The 23,090-nt window shown below is 43.5% G+C and overlaps 2 protein-coding genes across 8 annotated transcripts; one reads left to right on the top strand and one right to left on the bottom strand.

Annotated features, from left to right (window-relative positions):
* Window positions 1-4,166: 4,166 nt before the first annotated feature.
* On the bottom strand, window positions 4,167-11,364 carry LOC117669272 (uncharacterized). 4 transcript variants are annotated; one of them, XM_034423573.3, is made up of 5 exons: window positions 11,218-11,364; window positions 9,857-10,055; window positions 7,416-7,562; window positions 5,684-5,818; window positions 4,167-4,425 (listed from the first exon to the last, which is right to left on the bottom strand). In XM_034423573.3, the coding sequence occupies exons 1-5, from the start codon at window positions 11,278-11,280 to the stop codon at window positions 4,295-4,297; spliced, it is 675 nt and encodes a 224-aa protein (XP_034279464.1). In that variant the 5' UTR covers window positions 11,281-11,364; the 3' UTR covers window positions 4,167-4,294. The 4 variants fall into 4 exon arrangements, with proteins under 4 accessions (XP_034279464.1, XP_034279466.1, XP_034279465.1 ...); XM_034423575.3 differs by having other exon boundaries at window positions 10,780-11,363; XM_034423574.3 differs by having other exon boundaries at window positions 11,175-11,363.
* Window positions 11,365-11,478: 114 nt separating this feature from the next.
* LOC117669273 (uncharacterized) lies at window positions 11,479-21,890 on the top strand. 4 transcript variants are annotated; one of them, XM_034423579.3, is made up of 7 exons: window positions 11,479-11,645; window positions 12,140-12,229; window positions 13,432-13,456; window positions 15,873-15,956; window positions 17,623-17,754; window positions 19,247-19,399; window positions 21,653-21,890. In XM_034423579.3, exons 2-7 carry the CDS (start codon window positions 12,227-12,229, stop codon window positions 21,739-21,741), a joined length of 486 nt encoding a protein of 161 aa, XP_034279470.1. In that variant the 5' UTR covers window positions 11,479-11,645; window positions 12,140-12,226; the 3' UTR covers window positions 21,742-21,890. The 4 variants fall into 4 exon arrangements, with proteins under 4 accessions (XP_034279470.1, XP_034279468.1, XP_034279469.1 ...); XM_034423577.3 differs by having other exon boundaries at window positions 15,753-15,956; XM_034423578.3 differs by having other exon boundaries at window positions 13,429-13,456.
* The last annotated feature ends 1,200 nt before the right edge of the window (window positions 21,891-23,090 follow it).

Below are 23,090 nucleotides of genomic sequence, written 5' to 3'. Positions count from 1 at the left end.
GGTGCTGCACATGCAACTACACCACCTGCGCATGTGCACGACTTTCGCACGGCTCCCCATGTGCTGCACACGCAATCACACACCATCTGTGCGCACCGGAAGCCCAAACACCAGCTGAGGCGTACGCTCATGCGCAGCTGCAGGTGAGTTGGGCGACAGCTCGCGTTCCCGGAAAGATGGCTCTGCACGCCACCTCGGGCACATGTGCCATAGGTTCCCCATCACAGCCCTAGAGTAGACCATTCCAGACAAGTGGCTGTCCAGTTTCTTCTCAAAGACCTCCAGTGATGAAACACCCAAAACTTCTGAAGGCAAGCTGTTTCATTGGTTAATTGTCCTCACTGTTAGGAGAGTATATTATTTTCAATTGTCCTCAGTGTTAGGAAAGTGTAGCAATAGTACCGTGTTTCCCCCGAAAAGAAGACCGGGTCTTATATTAATTTTTGCTCCAAGAGCCTTGGTAGTACAGTGGTCTAAAGCACCCTGTTATTAAGACCAGCTGCCTACAATTATTGCAGGTTCGAATCTTGCCAAGGCTCAAGGTCGACTCAGCCTTCCATCCTTTCTAAGGTAGGTAAAATGAGGACCCAGTTTGTGGGGGCAATAAGCTGACTTTGTATAAATATACAAAAGGATGAAGGCTATTGCTGAGCACATTGTAAGCCGCCCTGAGTCTCCGGAGAAGGGCGGCATATAAATCAAATTTAAAAAAAAAAAAAGATGCATTAGGGTTTATTTTTTGGTTAGCTCTTATTTTTGTGGAAATATGGTACTAAATGCACCCATCTGGCTGTCAATCTTAATTGGGGCTTATTTTTGGGGTTGGGCTTATATTATGAGCATCTTGAAAAATCATGCTAGGGCTTATTTTCCGGTTGGATCTTATTTTGGGGGAAACAGGATAGTATCGCTACTGAAAAAGCCCTCTTGGAGAAGTCTGATTTAATAGTCATCTAAGAAGCCAGGGAGGAAAGGGATTGAGGAAGAAATGCTTCCACCATGAGAGACAAAGCCACTCCTTAGGCATCTTGTCATGTATTCCAGCCATGGGAATTTCTATGAAAGTGTCTTCTCCTTTGAAAATAAGCTTGCAACAAATTATTTTATTTAATTCAATGGGCTGGTAGAGGAAATTTATTTATTTTTTATTTATTTTTATTTTTATTTATTTTTATATGCCACCCTTCTCCGGAGACGGCTTACAATGCGTTAAGCAATAGCCTTCATACTTTTGTATATTTTATACAAAGTCAGTTTATTGCCCCCACAAACCGGGTCCTCATTTTACCCACCTTAGAAAGGATGGAAGGCTGAGTCGACCTTGAGCCTGGTGAGAATTGAACTCGCAGTAATTGCAGGCAGCTGGATGTTAAATGCTGCCTTAGTAGGAGGCATTAGCCTCCTACGCCACTCAGGCTCCTGAGGTGAATGCGGGTGAATTTCACTAGTTACATATAAACCAGGATAAATGGCACAGATTGGGGGAAAAAATCCCATCCAAACTGATGTGGATTTGTAGACTAACAAATATATTTCGGACTCTCAATTCTGTTTTATGGCAGATTGTGACTATAACATGCAATACAGTATAAATAAATTTGGCCCCCTTGAAATAAATGCATCCAGGAAAAGAAATACCAAGCTTGGCTCTTTCATTCGGCAATATCTTGACTTCTAAAATAACCAGCAAACAGCAAAATTACAGTGAATTTATTCACAACAATGCAAATTCCATTTGAATGTTAGGAAAAACCACCTAACATAAACAATGGAATCAATGGCTTTTAAGGAATGAATGTCTTCTGATCATTGGTTGTGTGCCAACAAAGACTGGGCACCATCAACTAGGGATGATTTAATTTAGATCAGGGGTGAAATTCGGCAGGTTCTGACAGGTTCTGGAGAACTGGTAGTGGAAATTTTGAGCAGTTCAGAGAACTAGCAAATACCACCTCTGGCTGGCCCCAGAGTGGGGTGGGAATGGAGATTTTGCAATATCCTTCCCCCAGGAATGTGGAGGGAATGGGGATTTTTCAGTATCCTTCCCCTGCCACGCCCACCAAGCCACACCACACCACGCCCACCAAGCCACGCCCACAGAACCGGTAGTAAAAAAAAAATGGATTTCACCACTGATTTGGATTCCTGCATTGGGTAGAAGACTGGAATCAATGGTCTAATGGGCAACTTCAAACTCTAGAATTCTGGCTACTCCTTCATTGTCTTATGTAACCTCTTGTAACTTTGATCCTTTCACTCTCAACCAACCTCTCAAAAAATTCCTACAATGGACAGAATGTCCCATTCCTGCTTAAAATTCATCATGGGATCTCCTCTGGCAAAGGAACCAACAGAGAGTGAAACTAAGGCCATGCCCCCTTCATTCTTGCTGAAAATTCAGTCAAAGTTTGACTGTTACAGGTTTGGATTAGATACATGCTAAAATCCAGGAAGAAGTGCACTGCTTCAGGCCCAACGTATGTGGGTTTCTCCTTGCAAATCATTATCTCGAGCGGTGGTGGTGCAGTGGTTAGAGTGCAGTACTGCAAGCTACTTCTGCCGACTGCCTGCAATTTGGCAGTTCAAATCTCACCAGGTTCAAGGTTGACTTACCCTTCCAGCCTTCCAAGGTGGGTAAAATGAGGACCCAGATTATTGGGGGAAATAAGCTGACTCAGTAAAACCGCTTAGGGAGGGCTGTAAAAGCACTGTGAAGAGGTATAGAAGTCTAAGTGTAATTGCTATTGCTATCTCAAGGTAGAGATCAGCCTTTATTTCATGCAGGACGGAATGGTTCTCCTTGCAGTCCATGGGGCCGTTATTCATCACAAGCCTTGCTCTCCTTTTTCTTGCTTTTTCTCAAAAAGGAAAGGATTAAATAATGTGAAGTTAAGCATCTATAGGGCTTAGCACACATTTTGTGGTTTGTTCTTTTTAAAAAAAAAAAAAAAGAAGAAGAAGAAATGTGAAGATCAGTAGATACCAAACCATCCCCGATTACAGACACCAACATTGGAAGATGCAAAAACATGGAAAGGAACTTTTCTTCATCTCCATTAAATTAAAATGTGGCTTGTTTGGCTTTGGCAAAGCTTACTGTGGTTTCTACACGATAGTTCAAGGCCTTCAGAATACTGGACAGACCAGAGGTGGGTTTCAGCAGGTTCTGATCAGTTCTGGAGAAGTGGTAGCGGAAATTTTGAGTAGTTTGGAGAACCAGTAGTTGTTCTGTCCCTGTCTCACACACGCACACAAACAGACAGCCGGGGGTTAAATAAACTGGCAGACAACCAATTCTTCCGATAAGAAGCTCGGCAGCAACCCAGTAACTGCTTGCCAAGAACTTTACTCATAAACAAAATACACACAGTTCGAAAATTGTCCAGTTCGTAAAATAAATCCAAGGCAGATGATGTTGTTTCCAAAGATGCAATGTGACTCGATAGTAGTTAGTTTTGTCTGTCACAGAGTCTGAATGGCCACCTCACCCGCTTTTATACCCTGTGGGGTGTGGTCCAGTGACTCAGCTTAATCTCTGGCATGCCTTTTCTTCTGTTGCGCGCGCTTATCTCTGCGACGCTGCCGAGGATCCAGCCAAGACTCATTTCCCTCATCACTGTCCACCTGTGCCTGTGTGGACATGCTTGGCCCCGGCCCTATCTCTTGCCCTTTGGCGGACACCGAAGGCATTGCCAGAGAGGAGGGTCCTGGAGAGGGAGGCCTTGCCAACTCCTCTCCTTCACTCTCGGAGTCCTCTCCTGCTGATGACATAGGCTCAGGTAACGGAGCCACAACAGTAGTAACAATTTTGACTGGCCCTACCCCCATCTATTCTCTGCCTCCCAAGTCCCAGCTGATTGGGAGAAAATGGGGATTTTGCAGTAATCTTCCCCTAGAGTGGGGTAGGAATGGAGATTTTACAGTATCTTTCCCCTGCCATGCCCACCAAGCCATGCCAACCAAGCCATGCCACACCCACCAAGCCAGACCCACAGAACCGGTAGTAAAAAAAGTTTGAAACCCACCACTGGTACAGACCCATCCTGCCATTACGGCTTATCAAAAATCAAAATAAATAAAGTGCTTAAAACTATCCAGAGTTTTCCATCGCCTGTAAATAAAACACTCACTCGCACCTTCAAATCCCAATTGCCAAGGATCTGAAATTTTGTCAAGAACAAAACGTTTATTTTTCATAATGCAGTGAAGAAACAAAGGCGGCCAAGAAATTTGCAGGGGAAACGAGAAGGGGTTTTGCATTTCAAGAATGCTGAACCGTCATTTATGGAATTGTTCAACTCGGAACTACTGTTATTTGGGTGCTTGCCTTTCCTTTTATCCTGCCCGTACTCAATACTCGTCCGGAGGAGTGCCTGCTCAAACGCTTCAACACCAAGCTTCTATATTTCAGTAGACTGAGTGTGCCTAAGCAAGGGACAGAAGGAGAAGGAGAAGAAAATGGCATCAGAATAAATAAAATGAGATCCAGACAACTGTGAGGAAAGAAGAAATATTATAGCCTGAGAGCAAACGGTTTGCCTTCAGGGGCAGCTGCAGAGAAACAAGGTAAAGGGACACAGTTAAATAGTGACGCTTGTCCTGTCTAGGTGCTGATTCAGGGACCGAGGTGTCAAACTCGATTTCATTGAGGGTCGCATCAGGGTTGTGTTTGACCTTGGGGGGGGGCATGGCGAGGGTGGGTGTGGCCAGCTCAACGTCACTCGTGTTCAGGGGGCGCCTGTGGCGGCCCGAGCGCTTGCCAGTGAAAATGGGCTCCCGAGCCCCATTTTCGGCTGCGACGGTCTCCTGCAGCCCTCTGCCAGCAAAAACGGTGCTCGGGGGGGAGGCATCTGCAGCCCTCCCAAGCTCCATTTTAGCTGGCAGAGGTACCATGGGCTCGTTGTTTCCAGGGTGATCTCACGGACCAGACTTAAGCGCCCTACAGGATGGATCTGGCCCCTGGGCTTTGTGTTTGACACTCTGGTTCTAGGGTGACGCTTGCGAGCCATGTGTGTGTAGAGGTTGTGTGTGTGTCGGTATGTCTATGATATTTATTCTTGTGAACATGGAATTCTGCTGGGAGGCCTAATTTAATGAGCTCTATTTGTGTTTGGAGACCTTATCCTTTGATACCTGGATTAAGTCTGGGTAATTTATTTGGGAGTTTGAGGACGTTTGGGTAAAGGATTTCCCTCTGTCTGCAGTTTTGACTTGATGAATTTAGTTTCAGCTAATAATTACCTCAGCTAAACTCATTACCTAGCGGAGACGCCGATTTGGCAGACCATTGTGGATTCTGCTAATGCTTTAAGGAAAGATGGAAACAGTACGAAGAGTAAAAATATATTTGGATGAGGGGTGAAATCCAGCAGGTTCTGACAGGTTCTGGAGAACCTGTAGCGGAAATTTTGAGCAGTTCGGAGAACCGGCAAATACGACTTCTGGTTGGCCCCAGAGTGGGGTGGGAATGGAGATTTTGCAATATCCTTCCCCCAGGATTGGGGAGGGAATGGGGATTTTGCAGTATCCTTCCCCTGGAGTGGGTGGGAATGGAGATTTTGCAGCATCCTTCCCCTGCCACGCCCACCAAGCCATGCCCACAGAACCGGTAGTAAAAAAAAATTGGATTTCACCACTGATTTGGATATAAAACTTCTCAACAGTTCCCATATGATGCACTCACCTAAGACAAAACAGTGTAAACAGATGAGGCAAGTCCCAAAGAAACCCCACCAAGGTATGGTACGCTTCCCGATTTGATCAAGTGCAGTTTTAAGCTGGAAGTGTACAATCAGTAGCAAACTCAACAGGAAGATTCCTAAAGGGAGGGAGGGAGGGAGGGGGTTAAGGCTCCATATAGCTACCTGATCTTCAAAAAGGTTTTCCATAATATCACAAAATGAAACTTTGTAGGAACATGGCTTGTCCAGATTGGGCTAACACAGAATTTCTCAACCTCAGAAACATCAAAATGGATGAACATCAACCCCCTGGAATTTCCCAGCCAGCCATTTGTACCCTCCCTGTTGATGATATGAATTAATATGGATTTTTTAAAATATAGATCTTCTGTTTTCACATTTTAGAACAGAACAGAATAGAATAACAGAGTTGGAAGGGACCTTGGAGGTCTTCTAGTCCAACCCCCTGCTCAGGCAGAAAACACTATCATCTCAGACAAATGATTGTCCAATCTCTTCTTTAAAACTTCCAGTGTTACAGAATTCACAACTTCTGGAGGCAAGTTGCTCCACTGATTAATTGTTCTGTCAGGAAATTTCTTCTTAGTTCTAGGTTGCTTCTCTCCTTGATTAGTTTCCATCCATTGCTTCTTGTTCAGCCTTCAGGTGCTTTGGAGAATAGGTGGACCCCCTCTTCCTTGTGGCAACCCCTCAAATATTGGAAGACTGCTATCATGTCACCTTGGTCCTTCTTTTCATTAAACTAGACATACCCAGTTCCAGCAACCATTGTTTATATGTTTTAGCCTCCAGTCCCTTAATCATCTTTGTTGCTCTTCTCCGCACTCTTTTTTAGTGTCTCAACATCTTTTTTACATTGTGCCCCCCAAAACGGGAAGCAATACTCGAAGTGTGGCCATACCAAGGCATTATAAAGTGGTCATAACATTTCACGTGATCTTGATTCTATCCCTCTGTTAATGCAGCCTAAAACTGTATTGGCTTTTTTGGCAGCTGCTGCACATTACTGGTTCATATTTAAATAATTGTCTACTAGGATTCCAACTAAGATGATCAAAAATCTGGAGACTAAACTATATGTAGAACGGCTTCAGGGTTTGGGTCTGGCTAGTCTCAAGAAAAGAAGAATTAGGGGTGACATGATTTCAGTATTTGAGAGGCTGCCAAAAGAAGCGGCAGTCTAATTATTCTCCAAAGCACCAGAGGGCAGGACAAGAAATAATGGTTGGAAACTAACAAAAGAGAAAAGCAACCTGGAATTAAGGAGAAACTTCCTAACAGTGAGGACAATTAACCAGTGGAACAGCTTGCCTCCAGAAATCAAGGGCGCTTCATCACTGGAGTTTTTTTAAGAAGAGACTGGATAGTCACTTTTCTGAGATGGTATAGGACTGGTTCTCCTGCTTGAGCAGGGGGTTGGACTAGAAGACCTCCAAGGTCCCTTCCAGATTCTATTCTATTCTATTCTATTCTATTCTATTCTATTCTATTCTATTCTATTCTATTCTATTCTATTCTATTCTATTAAGATCCCTCTCACATTTGTTGTTTTTATCCGATGGTTACACACTACCCCGAAGATGCTTTTGGTGAGATTGGCGGCTATCTAAATTTGATTAATAAATTACTGCTTCAGGAGCTGCAGGGTTTGTGATTTCTAAGATCTTCCTCAGGTGATCACCCCAGGGAATAGCAACCTGGTTTACACCATACCTGCACAGAAGTTCGATGCTGAGGAGATCAAGTCTTCGATGATGTTCGTATCCACGAGGCGAGATATAAAGTCTCGCGATGAGATAAAGGCAAGTAAGGTGAAGATGAAGGACAAAATCGAAAAGAATCGGATAGTATCCAGATGGGCTAGAGGAATTTGTTTTTCCAAGTGGAAGAAGAAAGAAGAAGAAGAAGAAGAGTAATTTAATGTGAACCGTAGCAGATTAGGGAGAAAGGAAGAGGTAAGACCAGGGCCCCAAAAGTTTGAAGACCTCTGGGTACGACCAATAAAGTCCCTTAGTAGAAGCATCACTTTTCTGAATGGTGTCCAGGTCTGACTAAAAAGAGAAGGAAAAAGTCAAGATGGCAGCTTCGACCACACAGTTATAACTGCCATCTTGACTTTTTCAATCCCCACCCCCACTCCCTATCCCTGGTAAAGTCCTTGTCTTGAATCTTCTTCATTCATTGGATCGATCAATTCACTAAACATCAGTATCTAGATTTGAACCTGGGATTTAGAACATGCAGAGTAAACTCTTGGTACCGTGAAGCTGAATCTGTCTACATTTGAGGACCTGTATACTGCACGAGACAGTAAGAGGGCTGTTAAAATATCTACAGACCCCTGGACATAAACAGCTTCAACTTCTACCCTCAAAACGATGCTATAGGGCACTGCACGTCAGAACAACTAGACACAAGGACAGTTTTTTCCCGAACACCATCACTCTGCTAAACAACTAATTCCCACAACATTGTCAAACTATCTAAAAAGGCAGTATTCCCATCATTATTCTCCTCTTCCCTATTACCCATCTCCTTAACTTCTTATGACTATAACTTTGTTGCTTATCACTATTGTTGTATGTACATTGAGAGCTTACGCACCGAAAACAAATTCCTTGTATGTCTAATCACACTTGGCCAATAAAGAATTCTATTCTATTCTATTCAAAAACTGAAATGCCTAATTAATCCATTTCCGCCTTCTCCAATCTGGTAAATTTACCAGAATTTTCACCTACGGCCAAATCAGCTGAAGAATTCTGAAGTGGAATTCTTTTTTCAATGTCATCTTTTGCTTTAAAATCTCCCAGTAAAATATGTCGGCCAACCTGCCCCCCATCGATGTTGCACTAAAACCCAGGATTACAATTCTACAATTCTCATTAACCTCTGAGTTGGCCATGGTGAGTTAGCCATGGTTGAGTTGGCCATGGTGAGTTAGCCATGGTGAGTTGGCCATGGTGAGTTGGCCATGGCGAGTTGGCCATGAGGAGTTGGCTGTGGGGTTTTGGCGAATTGTCACAGACACCTTGCAGCATCTCCATGGTGATGTGATCAAAATTTGGGTACTTGGCAACCAGCATGTATTTACGAAGGTTACAGGATCCTGAGGTCATTTGATCAACATTTGCAACCTTTTTTTTTTTTGAAATTTTTTAAAATTTTTATTTCTTATACAAATAATGTAAATGTACATTCTCTTATACATAATTAATCATGCATATACATATTTTCTTAAAGAGAGCATAATGAGACATTTTCATTGTATTCGGGGTTGCTCTTCTACCCTTTCTTTTCCCTCATTTCTCCTTCTTCTTTCCCTTCCCTTCCCTACCTCCTCTCCTGTCCTACTTTCTTCCTCCTCCTCTCCTTCCTCTTTCCTACTTCCCCTTCTTTTCCCCCATTCCTCCTCTCTTTTCCCCCCTTCTCTCCTTCTCTCCTACTTCTCTCCCCTGTCCTTTCTTTCCTTCCTTTCCCCTTTCTTCCCTTCCTCTCTCTCCATTTGCAACCTTTCCAGCTGGCTTCCAACTAGCAAAGTCAACGGGGAAAGCCGGATTTGCTTAATGAGCACATCGTTCACTTAACAATTGTGGAGCTTCACTTCACAGCCACAGCAAGAAAGGTTGTAAAATCTGGTGCAACTCACTTAACAAGCACTTTGCTTAGCAATGGAAATTCTGCTCCCAATTGTGGTCGTAAGTCGAGGACTCACAATGAAGAATTAAAGAGGCAGTACAGGTAGTCCTCGACTTAGGGCCGCCACGGAGCCCAAAATTTAAGTGAGAAATTTGTTAAGTGACTTTTGCCCCATTTTACGACCCTCCTTGTCCCGTTCGTTAAATGAATCACTGAAATTGTTATTTTAGTCACACGGTTGTTAAGTGAGTCAGGTTTCCCCATTGAAGGTCCCAAAAGATGATTCCGTGTGCTAACCGGAACACCGCAACCGTCATAAATATGAGTCGGTTATCAAGAATCCGAATATAAATCATGGGATGCTGAAGCAGTCGTGAGCGTGAAAAAGGGGTCGTAACTAACTTTTTTCAGTCACTAAACGAACTGTTGTAAGTGAAGGATTGCCTGTATGTTTAACGCAACTTTCGATGGGAACATATTCCAGCAGGCAGGCAGAAGACCGCTGCCTCACTTACCTTCCTCAGAAAGTAAAAGCTCTTTACAGACCGACTCGTCACAAAAGCTCCATATCCCAATAACAACATAGTCTTCATTGAAATGTTGCTGAAGCCATACGGGAGTTGCCATGATAATCATAAGAAGCATGAAGTTGATGCAGCACAACAGGCAGTAAGTGTTTTGGTAGTAAGGCGACCACCAGATCTTGGAGTGGACCTGTAGAAAGAACCTAGCCTTTGAGGCATCATCATCATCAAAGCGATCTTATTGGACATTACAGGCAGATCCTTCAGCCGATTTGACAACCTCCTCCCCCCTCTACAATTGGAAAGAGTGTAGGAATACAGGTGAGAAAAACAGGGCAGGATCTGTTAGTAACCCAGAATTCCTAAAGATGGAGGGAAAGGTGTTTTGACCTAGGCTTCCCCAAACCACGAAGCCGAGTCCTCGTCCCGACCAAAAACCCTTTTATTTAATTTACAGAGAATTCCTCTCCAGCAAAGTCTTTCTTCTCCCACAGTCTTTCAAGATAGTTCACAATTATCGACCTTTATCAGGCTTGGAGAGTGGCCAGGCTGATATCTTTCAGACTCCAGACTGTAACCGACAATACTTGGCAAGAATGCAGTAATAAACTAATTGTCTCCTGCAAACTCCCCTCCCCTTTCGCTCCTCTTTTATTCCCTCTGGGAGGGGCCATTCATTGTCCACCTGTGGCCTTACTCCCAAGTCAACCCGTGTTCTTTAGTTGTTCCCTTCGTCTGGCAACTCTGTGCATGCGCACACTGGGAACAGGCTCCAGCTGTTTGTCTGCCTCATTGATGTCTGACTCTGAAGGCAGCTGATAACGGGCATACAGCCCTGGCCCCCTCTCTGCCTCCGACACAGACCCCTTCCCCAGACTCCAGGACTGGCCCATGTTCCTCCCCAACCTCCTCACTGTCTGAATCTGCTGCCAGTTCCGCTGGCTGCTGGCGGGCCACAGCAAAGGGTGACTTCCATGCCTATATGTAATGAGCTGTGAGAAGAACCTTGGGAGACAGGAGGAAAAGCCACAGAGTAGGCAACATTCTGCTAAATGAAGCTGAGTTCAAAGGAAGGAAGAGGGTGGAGAACATCTCAGATGGGGCCGTCCTTAGTTCTCTGGAAAGTAAAAGTAGAGAGGAGGTAAGGGCTTTCAGATCGGCAAGATTCTGGTACTGCAAAACCTCTCAATAAAGGTAGAGCTGGTATACTTTCTCAAAGTGTTTTTAAAGTTAGGCCTAGCCCTCGCCCCACCCCCTGTGATGTGAGATCCCAGGTAGCTTGGGGCTGGAGGGCTGCTAGGTTACCAACCTCTGTTACAGATCCAGTGTGCCATTTTCTTTGTTGGACTTACAATGTCAGACCAGCAGCCGGTGCAAATATTACGTCTCTCAAACTGCTGTCCCTTTGGAGGCATCTCAGATCAAGCTAGTTTGGAGAAGCAACGCAAGCCCTCCACCCCACCGCCCAGCAACTGAGCTTGAAATTCAAAAACATGGACAACTCCTTGCTCAGCTCCTTCTCCATATCTATTGGCTGGCTTACTTTCATGTCACAGTCTGAATCAAAACATCACAATTGTTCCATGGCTCCACAGAGTCACAGCCTCCAACTGTCAGAGAATCTTCTTTCCTGCAGGAACAAAGACCAAGGATGGAGGGACCCAGGGCCACCTCCTTTGCCAACCCAAGTCCTTCTGCTTTTTGGAATATATCTTTTTGATGGTCAATCTTAACCTGTGTTTTTCTCAGGGTTTCCTACCCAAAAAGCTGATGCCCAGAGGTATCTCTCTCTCTCTCTCTCTCTCTCTCTCTCTCTCTCTCTCTCTCTCTCTCTCTCTCTCTCTCTCTCTGAATCTTTTTGGTTCTGTTCTCTACAGATGGACCGCCATGCAGTGGTGAAATCCAATTTTTTTTTACTACCGGTTCTGTGGGCGTGACTTGGTGGGCATGTCAGGGAAAGGATACTGCAAAATCTCTATTCCCACCCCACTCTAGGGGAAGGATACTGCAAAATCCCCATTGCAAAATCTCCATTCCCACCCCACTTTGGGACCAGCCAGAGGTGGTATTTGCTGGTTCTCCAAACTGCTCAAAATTTCCGCTACCGGTTCTCCGAACTGCTCAAACTTTCTGCTACCGGTTCTCCAGAACCCATCAGAACTTGCTGGATTTCACCCCTGCTGCCAAGACCTCTCCATAAAAGATCTCCACCATAGATCCATAAAAGTTCTCCATCAATAACACCATTTTTGTTCATTTTCTTTTTCTTTTTAGGAAAGAACCATGTAGTACGGAAGAAAGGTGTACTTCTTATCCTTCTCTAAGCAGAACTATATTTGTGATTCTGCTACCGTCTTAACAATGGTATTAGTACATAATTAATTTGATTCTGACGTAGACTAAGGTGGCATCTAAATGTGGAATGGTTTGCTGATATGCTTATCTCCATAATTAACTTTATTACTCTGGGCGGTTTCTGTACTTTGTTCTTTCAAGGGAGGCTTAACTTTTCCCCTAATTTTCTTTTTTTTTCATGCATTGCTGAAGACCTTCATTTTTAGAATGGATTATGATTTAGTGTACTAATTTCCGGATGCTTTTTATTTTATTTTAATGATTCACTTTATGCATTTGTATCCTGCCTTCATTGTTTTTACAAATAACTTGAAGCAGCAAACATATCCAACGCATTTGCCGTCTCCTATTTACCCCACAACAAAACCTTGCCAGGTGGGTTGGGCTGAGAGAGAGAGTGACTGGCCCAAGATCACCCAGTTGGCTTTCTTGGCTAAGGCAGGACTACAACTCACAGTCTCCCAGTGTTTAGCCTGGTGCCTGAATCGCTGGACTAAACTGGCTTTTTAAAAAAAACAAACAAATAAAAATTCAATAATCCTTGCTTCTAATTCAGGGGTGGGCAACTATGGCCCTTTTATGACTTGTGGACTTCAACTCCCAGAATTCCTGAGCCAGACATGTTAGTGTCAGACTGCGATGCTATCTCAAAATTAAATGAATTTCCAAACTGCCAATCTTTAAGGAAATCTTTCTTTAATTGAGCACAGCCACCGGATCATGACTCCGCGCGGACAAGACTGACCTTTTGCCCCCCAATCCCTCCCTTTCCGATCCCCAAATCTCTGCTTCTCATTGGCTATCTTCCAAGTCATTCTTCAGACTCCTTTTCTCGTCATCTCCCAGGAATGTGCCCCCTCCCCTCATTTCCACGACAACCCTACTTCAAAGGGATCTGGCAGGCAAAAGTTTCAGAGTTTATCTCTCGCTCTCCTCTGCTCTCTATGCCAGCGTTGAAACGCTGACAGTTAGCTCAGGAATTCTGGGAATTGAAATCCACACGTCATAAAAGGGCCATAGTTGCCCACCTCTGTATCTAATTGATTCTAATAATCAGTGCAAAGACTGTTATTATTCTCATTCTGATTTCTTACATGATTTAAAACATTTGAAGATATTAAGGGATGTTATTTTTAAAACAGATTGCAATTGAAATCTAGCAATACATTCTCCAGCTCTGTCTTCTAACCAAGGTTTTTGTTTCCCAGCAGCCAAGGATGCATATCCAAGAACGTGGTAAGTGATGAAGTTTTTTAAAGAAAAACTTTTACTCAATTTGGTCCAAAGCAAAATAGACAAAGGACCTCAACTGACTCCAAGCTAGAGATATACCTCTTCGTCTTAGGTTCCATGGGGTTCTTGAAGGCTTAGGATGACATCCAACAGTGACATAGAAACAATGAAAATTTGATTTTAAAATAGGAGATTTTTATGGGGGTCTCAGTTAAGGGGGGGAGGTTGGTTTATTAAGTGAGGGGATAGTTTGATGAGGGTTTTGTTCCATTTACTGCCCAGGGTTTCATTGCTTAGAAGGCAGTGGTGGGATTCAGCCAGTTTGCACCAGTTCAGGCAAACTGGTTGTTAAATTGAGTCCCCTGAATCCCCCTGGGGAGAAGGGTAGTATATAAGTTGAATTAATAAATAAATAATAAATAAATTACCCATCCCCCCACTATCAAAGTGGATCCTGAGCACTGTGCTGCAATGGAGAAGGGGGAACGGAGCACCCGGCACGAAGGAAGGAGAAGGCTGCTTTCCCTTTTTCTTCTCCCTGCTCTTCCTCCTTCCCTCATGCCAGCCACTCCATTGCCCGTTTCTCCATTGCAGCTGTCAACTCGCAAAGCATCCCTGGCCTGCTCTCAAGTTGCCATAGGATGGGGGGGGAAGGAGGGGGGAATGGGAAACTGGCAAAACTGCAGAGCAGCCAAAAACAGATGCATATTCCACACTTATCTCCCTCAAGGCTGTATTCCAGGGATACCTACAGTAGTCGAAAGGGCGTGACCTCTACAATCCATGAAATTGCTCTGTTGGCGAATGTGATTGATGACACACCCTGGGAGGAGGGAGGAAACAGGGTCATAATTGGAGCATAAATTACATAGGGTCAGAGTTGGCTTAACTTGGGAACGTGCCGACATGAAGCTCCTAATAAATAACTGGATTTCTTTTGAAGCTTGGCTCAAGACTCATGATTTAATTAGGGCATCTGTCAGAACCCTGACAGCAGTGCAACGCCCAGGATCCACTTTGATAGCGGGGGGGGGGGAGGGTAATTTAACAACCGGTTCACCCAGGTTGAGGTTGGCCATCCTGGGAGGCTCATCCCACACATGTGGTGGAGCTAGAGGACGGGGATGGGCCACGCCTCCCACAACAGCCAACCTGACCCTGGGCGAACTGGTTGTTAAATTATTTGAATCCCACCACTGCTAGAAGGGCGGCCATAGAAGCATACATTTCAAAATTTCTTTCAAAGGGGAGAAAGGTAGGGATGTTTTTCACTGGAATGAGACAACTCGCCGTTGGGACAACTTGCTAGGGGACAATTTAACAATTCTATTTAATGATTTAAAATAAATTAAAAATTATTTTCGTTTTTGCCATTCACATTTCATTCTGTCCCTCCTTTTTGTATCTTTTCTTTTATGATTCTATTCCACTATTTCTTTGATATTAGTGGAACTCTTGGCCTGCACTGAGTTTGTCCAATGGTGAGTTGGATGTGGCGAGTTGGCTGTGGGAAATTGTCATAGACCTTGTTTTCACTGGTGGGATATGGGTTTTTTTGCCCACATTGAGTTACAAGGTGTCTCCAAGTTGAGGGTGAATGCTTATCCTTCATAAAGCATGCCTCCCTCTGGTTTTGTGCCATCTCACTGGCTTCCTATGCTCCCAAGAGGAGAGAAATCTGTCCTTCCCCTGGAAAAACATGGAGATTCCACCTCTCCCATAATGTTGGTAGAGAATTTTGAGATGCCATCAGGGTTCCAATCTCATCCTCCATTCTTGGGACTAGAAGGACATCAAGGGAATCTTTTACAATTTTGCCTGTTGCTACTCAGACAGGCCAATCCTGATGTTAAGAAAGTGGAGCAATTTGGTGGAAATGTGGGGTAAAGAAGAAAAGAACATTGTTGGTTTGTTCTAGGTACAGGTCAACTTTTGGATGTTCTTATAGATGTGAGCCAACTCAAAGAAAAAAAAAGGAGGGATACAAATCATCATCATCATCATTTAATGACCCCATAATCCCTTGCAGAGTGGAGTCTGGGCAACTGAATGGAGCTAGTAGAGTGTTTACTGGCCGGATATCCTTCCTGACACCAATGCAGAGATTTGTTCAGCAGATATATTCTCATTGTGCCCAGAGAGAGAAATATCTGCCTCTACCTAGGATAGAACTCACAGCCACCAGATTGTGAGACGAGAGCTCCACCTCTAGGCCACTGCACCACTCCTAAAGGAGGGATACAAATGTCATGATGAAATAAATAAGTGTTTCCTCCCCACCCCTTTTGTTTCCCCAAAGGTGCCCTGCACAACGAAGTCTCAAGCTTATTGTTCCGGTATCAGTTTTTCACCAGGATCTTTTCCTGTGTGGGCTTGTTTCTTTTGTTCACCACGTTATTCTCTCCATTCTGGCTTACAGTCATCCAGTCTAAAACTCCCATCAATGTGGGTCTCTGGAACATTTGCAAGGACCACACCTGCCAGAAACTTGTTGCGAAAACAAGTAAGGATTATTCCCATATTCCTTCTCTTTGTCTTCTCCGTAGGAAGTTCAGTTTAGAGATTGATGGGAGGGAGTGGAAACATGGATTACAATCAGTGGTGGGATTCAAAAATTTTTACTACCGGTTCTGTGGGCATGGCATGGCATGGCTTGGTGGGCGGGGCAGGGGAAAGATTCAGTACCAAGAGCCTTGGTACTACAGTGGTTTAAAGCACCCTGTTATTAACACAGCTGCCTGCAATTTACTGCTGGTTCGAATCTCTCCAAGGCTCAAGGTTGACTCAGCCTTCCATCCTTTCTAAGGTAGGTTAAATGAGGACCCAGTTTGTGGGGGCAATAAGCTGACTTTGTATAAATATACAAAAGTATGAAGGCTATTGCTTAACGCACTGTAAGCCGCCCTGAGTCTCCGGAGAAGGGCGGCATATAAATCAAATTAAAAAAAAAAAAAAGATACTGTAAAATCTCCATTCCCTCCCCAATCCAGGGGAAGGTCACTGCAAAATCCCCATTCCCTCCTGATCAGCTGGGACTTGGGAGGCAGAGAATAGATGGGGGCGGGGCCAGTCAGAATTTTTACTAGTTCTCAGCTGCCACAAACAACAAGGAGGGGAGGGCATGTTCCCCCCCTTTCCCCTCCCCCCAGCCTTGCCTCCTCAACTCTGTTGTTTGCATTGCAAGCAACCAGAGGAAATGGCGGGACCAGCTGCGCATGCGTGTAAGTAGTGGGTGGGGGGTTATTGGGGGGGGTGTATTTTAATGCATGCACTGAAAAGCCCGATTGGGCTTATTATCCGGAGAGGTCTTAGTTTCAGGGAAACATGGTATTTACGCAGAATAGGAAAACATCTGAGCAGAGAAAATACAAATTGCAGCACAAAATTAGACGACGACATATCACTTTGTGAACCAAAAATCTAACAGTAAAATTACTATGTTCTGATATCTTTTCAGCTGCATGATACTCAGCTACAATTTGTGAGGGGCAAATGGACATGTTTTTAAAAGAGGGGGAGGAGTTTTTAAGCATTGTATTTAGGAAAGAAAGTATTCTCTCTATAGTTTGGAACTATCAAAGCGTGGCTGGGAACAATATTTCTGCCTCTGCGTTTATTGAGCTGCATGCTTGAATTCTTTGTATGTGAATGAATAAATAAGATAATCGAAAGGGAAAACTTTTTTTCCCCCAATTAACCTTTTCTGGAAAGATGGAGAGATTGAAATAATAGAGAACAAAGGGATTTCATTGTTCAAAGACAGATGGAGAATATAGTGGTGTGGGAGTCAAACTTATAGTTCTTTGGGATTAGTTTTGTCTACTATGTATTCAGATGGATTTAAACCACAGCATCCCTCAGTCTACTAAACCATACTAAGACATGATATTCCTACTATCGTGTTTTCCCGAAAATAAGACCTGGTCTTATATTAATTTTTGCTCCAAAAGTCGCATTAGGGCTTATTTTCTGGTTAAGTCTTATTTTGGGGAAAATATGGTACTAAATGCACCATCTGGCTGACAATCTTAACTGGGGCTTATTTTGGGGGTAGGGCTTATATTATGAGCATCCTGAAATATCATGCTAGGACTTATTTTCCAGTTGGGTCTTATTTTCGGAGAAATGGTATTTGACGTTTTCAACATTTGCCCTCTTTTTATCCCCAGAAAGCCTTCATTTGATCAGAAGTTTAATGTCACTCAGCACAATCTCTGGATTAATAGCAGTTGCTTGCGTGCTCATTACCAAGCCCAGCTTAAAGAACTCCAATTGGCCTCTCTTCACCAACCTTTTTACAGGTAGAGATGGCTCCATGCCATTTATGATGACTTCTGTCCATCCTACGAACAATCTAGGAGTGGTGTCCACCTTCCTTCTTTGGGTTTTTACACTAGAGCAGTGATTCTCACCGTTGGCAACTTTTAAGTTGGGTGACCTTCAACTCCCAGAATTTCCCCAGCCAGCATGCCTGAGAAGGTCTCAGACCGAATAGATTTTTAGCACTTTATAACTGTTACAACCAGTTTGATGTGGTGGTTAAGGTTGCTGCCTAGAAACCAGGAGACGGTGAGTTCTAGTCCTGTCTTGGGCATGAAGGCCATCTGGATTATTTTGGGTCCTCTCTCTCTCTCTCAGCCCAACCTACCTCATAGGGTTGTTGTTGTGGGAAAAATAGTAGGGGGAAGGAGTATTATATGTCTTTGCCGCTTGAGTTACTTAACGTAATAAAGGCAGGATAAAACATCTAATAAATAAATAAGGTTCTTGTAATCTGGTGGCACCTTTCCACCTAAGAGATGTTTTGAAAAGCAGAAATATCCATGAGCTACAACTTACACTATGATCAAATAGGTCAACTGATGTAGGATTTAAATTGAGGGTGATGGGTTGGAAGAGGGGAGGATGTAGATGCAGATGCAGATGAAACAGATTCCCGGTGCCTTACGGATTAACAATTGCAATGGGTTAAAAGCCCATTCTGATTGTTGGGATCTTTTGAATTTGCCTGAAATGATCACAGACCAGTGTTTCCAAACCGTGGCAACTTTGACATGTGATGTTGAAAAATACATGGCCCTCTTCCTACGCTGAGTAGATATGCTGTCTCTGCAATGGTATCAAAACCTATTGTCCAAGACAGAACAAGAAGCAATGGAAGCAAACTAATCAAGGAGAGATCCAATTTAGAAGTAAGGAGAGATGCCCTGACGGTGGGAACAATGAATCAGTCAAACATTCTTTTGGAAGTTATGGGTGGTCTATCACTGAATGGTTTCAAAGAAGAAGCTGGACAAGCATTTGTCTGAAATGGTGTAGGCTTTCCCGCTTAAGCAGGGAGTTGGACTAGAAGACCTCCAAGGTCCCTTCCAACTCTGTTATACGGTTACAAAACCTTATTAAGGCTTTCGGATGCCATTTCCTCGCGGCTGGAATAACTGGCTTCATTGGTTCTGTAACCACTGGCTTTGGTGAGACATATAAGGCAAATATAGATGGGTCTTCTGTCCCCAAAACACAGCAGAAGTATCATACCCTCAAGCTGGGGTTACTAAGAAAGATGGAGAAAAGTAGAACACCCTCAATCCCAAAGGTGCTTTTCCAAGACTTTCTGGTTTTTTTCTTTGAAGACGTTTTGCTTCTCATCCAAGAAGCTTCTTCAGCTCTGAGGAAGCTGAGGGTAGACATTCCTGCCTCCCGGGCAGCAAGTCAGGCAAGGAAGGAGCTGCTTTCAAACCTCTTCGAAGTTCTCAGATTGTGCTCGTAAGTTCTTTTCCCTCTCTCCTTCTCCAGGAATCTTAGCACTAATCACGATGGTGTTGTACGGCCTGTCCCTTAAATTCAAAACACTTTTCGGTCATCCTGTTCCGGATACTACTGAACCAATTTACATCTCCTGGTGCTTTGTCATGGGTTGTTTTGCTAGCTTCCTTTTCCTACTGAATGGTGAGTTCACACACCCAACTATCTAATAGCTGAAAGCTGCAAAGAATGTTAAGGAAGGATTGAGACATATGGATAGAGATGGCTGTAAACCAGCAGTGAAATCCAACCTGAACTATCCGGCTCGCACAAACTGGTAGCGCTGGCGGCGGGAGGCTCTGCCTGCCTGCCAGGACGTCATTATGCATGCACAGAAGAGGCACGCGTGCTGCCATTCCCGAACTGGTAGCGAAGGTAAATGGATTTCACCGCTGGTGTAAGCTAATGAGTGAGCATGTGTAATGCAGTAGTTTGGCAACAGCCACAAGTGTATTTGTGTGTGTGTGTGTGTGTGTGTGTGTGTGTGTGTGTGTGTGTGTATCAGTTAAGTATCAGTTAAGAACTGATACTTAGAATGGACTATTGCTGCAGGGGCAAAATGCTAGGACAAAGATGGCAGCTCCAGTCTTTAGCAATTTAATTGGGGCAGTGGCATTCTTGTAAGTGAAAGGAAGGCTGGTTGCATTTGTTCATTTGAACCAATAAATGGATATTTTCTTGGGGAAAAAAGACAATTGTAGAGAAAAGCACTTGTAGGCAGGATGGGTGAACTGAGTAAATCATACATGGGTGTCAGTGGTGGGTTCCAACCGGTGTTACCACCGGTTCTCTTTGTGCACGCGCTTCGCTCGCACGAGTGCCAAACTTGCGCTCCACGCAAGCGCTTTAGGTTTCTATATAGCTGAGGTGCGGCAATCCACTCTGCCGCGCCTATCAGCTGGGCTAAAAAACAAGGAATAAAGGTAGGAATAAAGCAGGGGCAGGCAGGAGGGCCCAGCTCCCAGTCAAAGAGAACTGGTTCGGTGATGTCACATTGTCACCACTACCGGCTCGGCCGAACCGGGCTGAACCAGGAGCAACCCACCACTGATGGGTGTGCATCATAACACCGGGTCTTCACCACAGCAATTTTAAGATGTGTGAACTTCAACTTCCAGAATTCCCCAGCCGGTATGGTACGTTTACCTATAAGATTAAACCATAAATTATTACAGGTAGTTCTTGGTTTACAACAGTTCACTTAGTGACTGTTCAAAGTTACAATGGTGTTGAAAAAAGTGACATATTACTGTTTTTCACACTATGACTGTTGCAGCATCCCCATGATTGTGTAATCAAAATTGCTTGGCAACTGATTCGTATTTTAGGACAATTGCAATGTCCCAGGGTCATGCAAGGTTGATTCAGCCTTCCAACCTTCCGAGGTGGGTAAAATGAGGACCCAGATTGTCAGGGGCAAGAGGCTGACTCTGTAAACCGCTTAGAGGGGGCTGTAAAACACTATGAAGCGGTATATAAGTCGAAGTGCTATTGCTATGTGATCATATTTTGCAGCCTTTTGACGAGCGAAGTCAGTGGGGAAACCAGATTTACTTAACCATAGAATATATGGTATAGAATATAATTTTTTATTGGCCAAGTGTGATTGGACACACAAGGAATTTGTCTTGGTGCATAGGCTCTCAGTGTACGTTCATCAGGAATCATAAGGAACAACACTTAATGATAGTCATAAGATACAAATAAGCAATCGGGAAACAATATCAATATAAATTGTAAGGATACAAGTAACAAAATTACAGTCATACAGTCATAAGTGGAAGGAGATGGGTGGTGGCAACGATGAGAAGATTAATAGTAGTGCAGACTTAGTAAATCAATCAAGTGTTGAGGGAATTATTTGTTTAGGAGAGTGATGGCATTCGCAACAACTGCAGTGATTCACTTAACAATTGTCATAAAAGGAGGCAAAACTCAAGAACAAATGTCTTATTTAGCAACAGAAACTTTGGCCTCGATTCTGGTCGTTAAGTCAAAAGACGAGCCGTATTTGTAAATCACAACAATGAGTTACTGTATCACACTAAGCCAGTGAAATGCTATCTAGGGACCTCTGGGAGTTGAAGTTCCTATTAAAGTTACTGAGGTTCAGAAACATTACATTAAGCCAAAGGTATGCAAATCACACCCCCACACAACACAGGTGAGTGAGTGGTGGTAGTGGTGGGGAGTGGGGGAGAGGTATGAGGAAATGAAACAACAATGTTCCTCATCAACATGAAGCTCACCAAGGACGTACGTTCTCAAGTGCTCTGGCACCTGGTTAGAGGAGAATAGTTCTAGGGGCCACGGTGTATGTATTGAAACACAACATTGCTGCAGAATGATTGTACTCCACTTATACCAACAGCTTGAGTTTTCTCAATTTCCTCCCAGGACTCCTTTTCATACTGATAGCAATTGAGGAAGACTCTACCACCCATTTTTACATCCGGGAGAGGAAGAATTTGGATGAGACAACATAAGATTCAAGAATGTGGACACACGGGACTGAGAGTGCACTGGCACCAATGTACACTGAAGTAATATAAAATAGAAATAAAGACAATGGAGGAAAGGGGAAAGGAAAGGGAATAGAGGAGATAAAGTGAGGATTAAAAAATAACAAAATGCAGTCATTTCCATTTTTTTTTTTGACTGCAGTAAGATCATATTGAAGAATCCTAAGCTCTTGTACTTTCCTTCTGAAATAAAAACTCCCTTCACATACACACCCACACCCACAGACACACATGTAGCACTGATATTTTTGATTATTTAACTGATTCAGACATAACGCAATTTTAATATCTTCACTTTTTGGCGTTCCTTTGCTAGTGCTATTTTCTATGTATTGCTTTCGAAGGAGGGAGGGAGGGAGGGAGGGAGGGAGGAAGGAAGGAAGGAAGGAAGGAAGGCTCCTCCTTCAAACCAGAAGCAGCAAATCACCTGAATAACTCAAGCTATCAGTGCATCGTTCCTGTTTATTTAAAACTAGCTGATAACCCGGCATTTCCCGGGTATTTATTTATCCCAATCCTGTATTAAACAGGAAGAGCAGCATAACCCTGAGCCCTGATTTCGGTGAGAATTAAATTAGTTAAAAATGTTTTCCCTGTGCCTCCAGAAGTGCCAAGTAAAATGATACCACCTTGTTGTTTTGCTAGCTGATCCATGATTATTTTGTATGCTTTTTTCTGATATTGATTTAGAAGTGGCTTCTTGTCCACGATATATGCACTAAGCTGTTCAATGTTGTAGTTCTTTTCTCATATACAATCTGCGTGAAGTACGTCATGTCGGTCTTGTAGTGGTGATCATGGACATATATTTGTCCTCAAGAATAATCAAAGCCTTGTTGAAAATGTCCGGACCAAACATAATTTCTAATGTTGGATTTTCCCCCTTACCAGAGGGAGCCCCCTTGTGGACTACTGTGAAGCCATTACCATGGCAACTCCACTGTGCTGTACAGTAGAAGCAATTTTAAGGGAGTACAGTAGAAGCCATTTTAAGATACAACAGGCTGTATCTTAACAGAACACACACCCCGAGGGGTATTAGGAGTGTCTTACCCCCACAGTATTTTTTTCCAGAGAGTAAGTCATCAAGTTTGGTTGAAATTGCTCGAGGCGTTCCAGAGTTATGCTGGAACATACACACACACACACACACACACACACACACACACACACACACACACAGAATCATATATATATATATATAAATTTAAATATATATAAATTTGATATCTATCATAGATAGATAGATAGATAGATAGATAGATAGATAGATATAGATATAGATATAGATATAGATATAGATAGATATAGAT

This window comes from Pantherophis guttatus, chromosome 10, assembly GCF_059756535.1.
Source record: "Pantherophis guttatus breed Tessera chromosome 10, ASM5975653v1, whole genome shotgun sequence".
Taxonomy (NCBI): Eukaryota; Metazoa; Chordata; class Lepidosauria; order Squamata; family Colubridae; genus Pantherophis; species Pantherophis guttatus.
The sequence above is the reverse complement of the archived record's forward strand: the minus strand, read 5'-3'. Positions and strand labels throughout refer to the sequence as shown.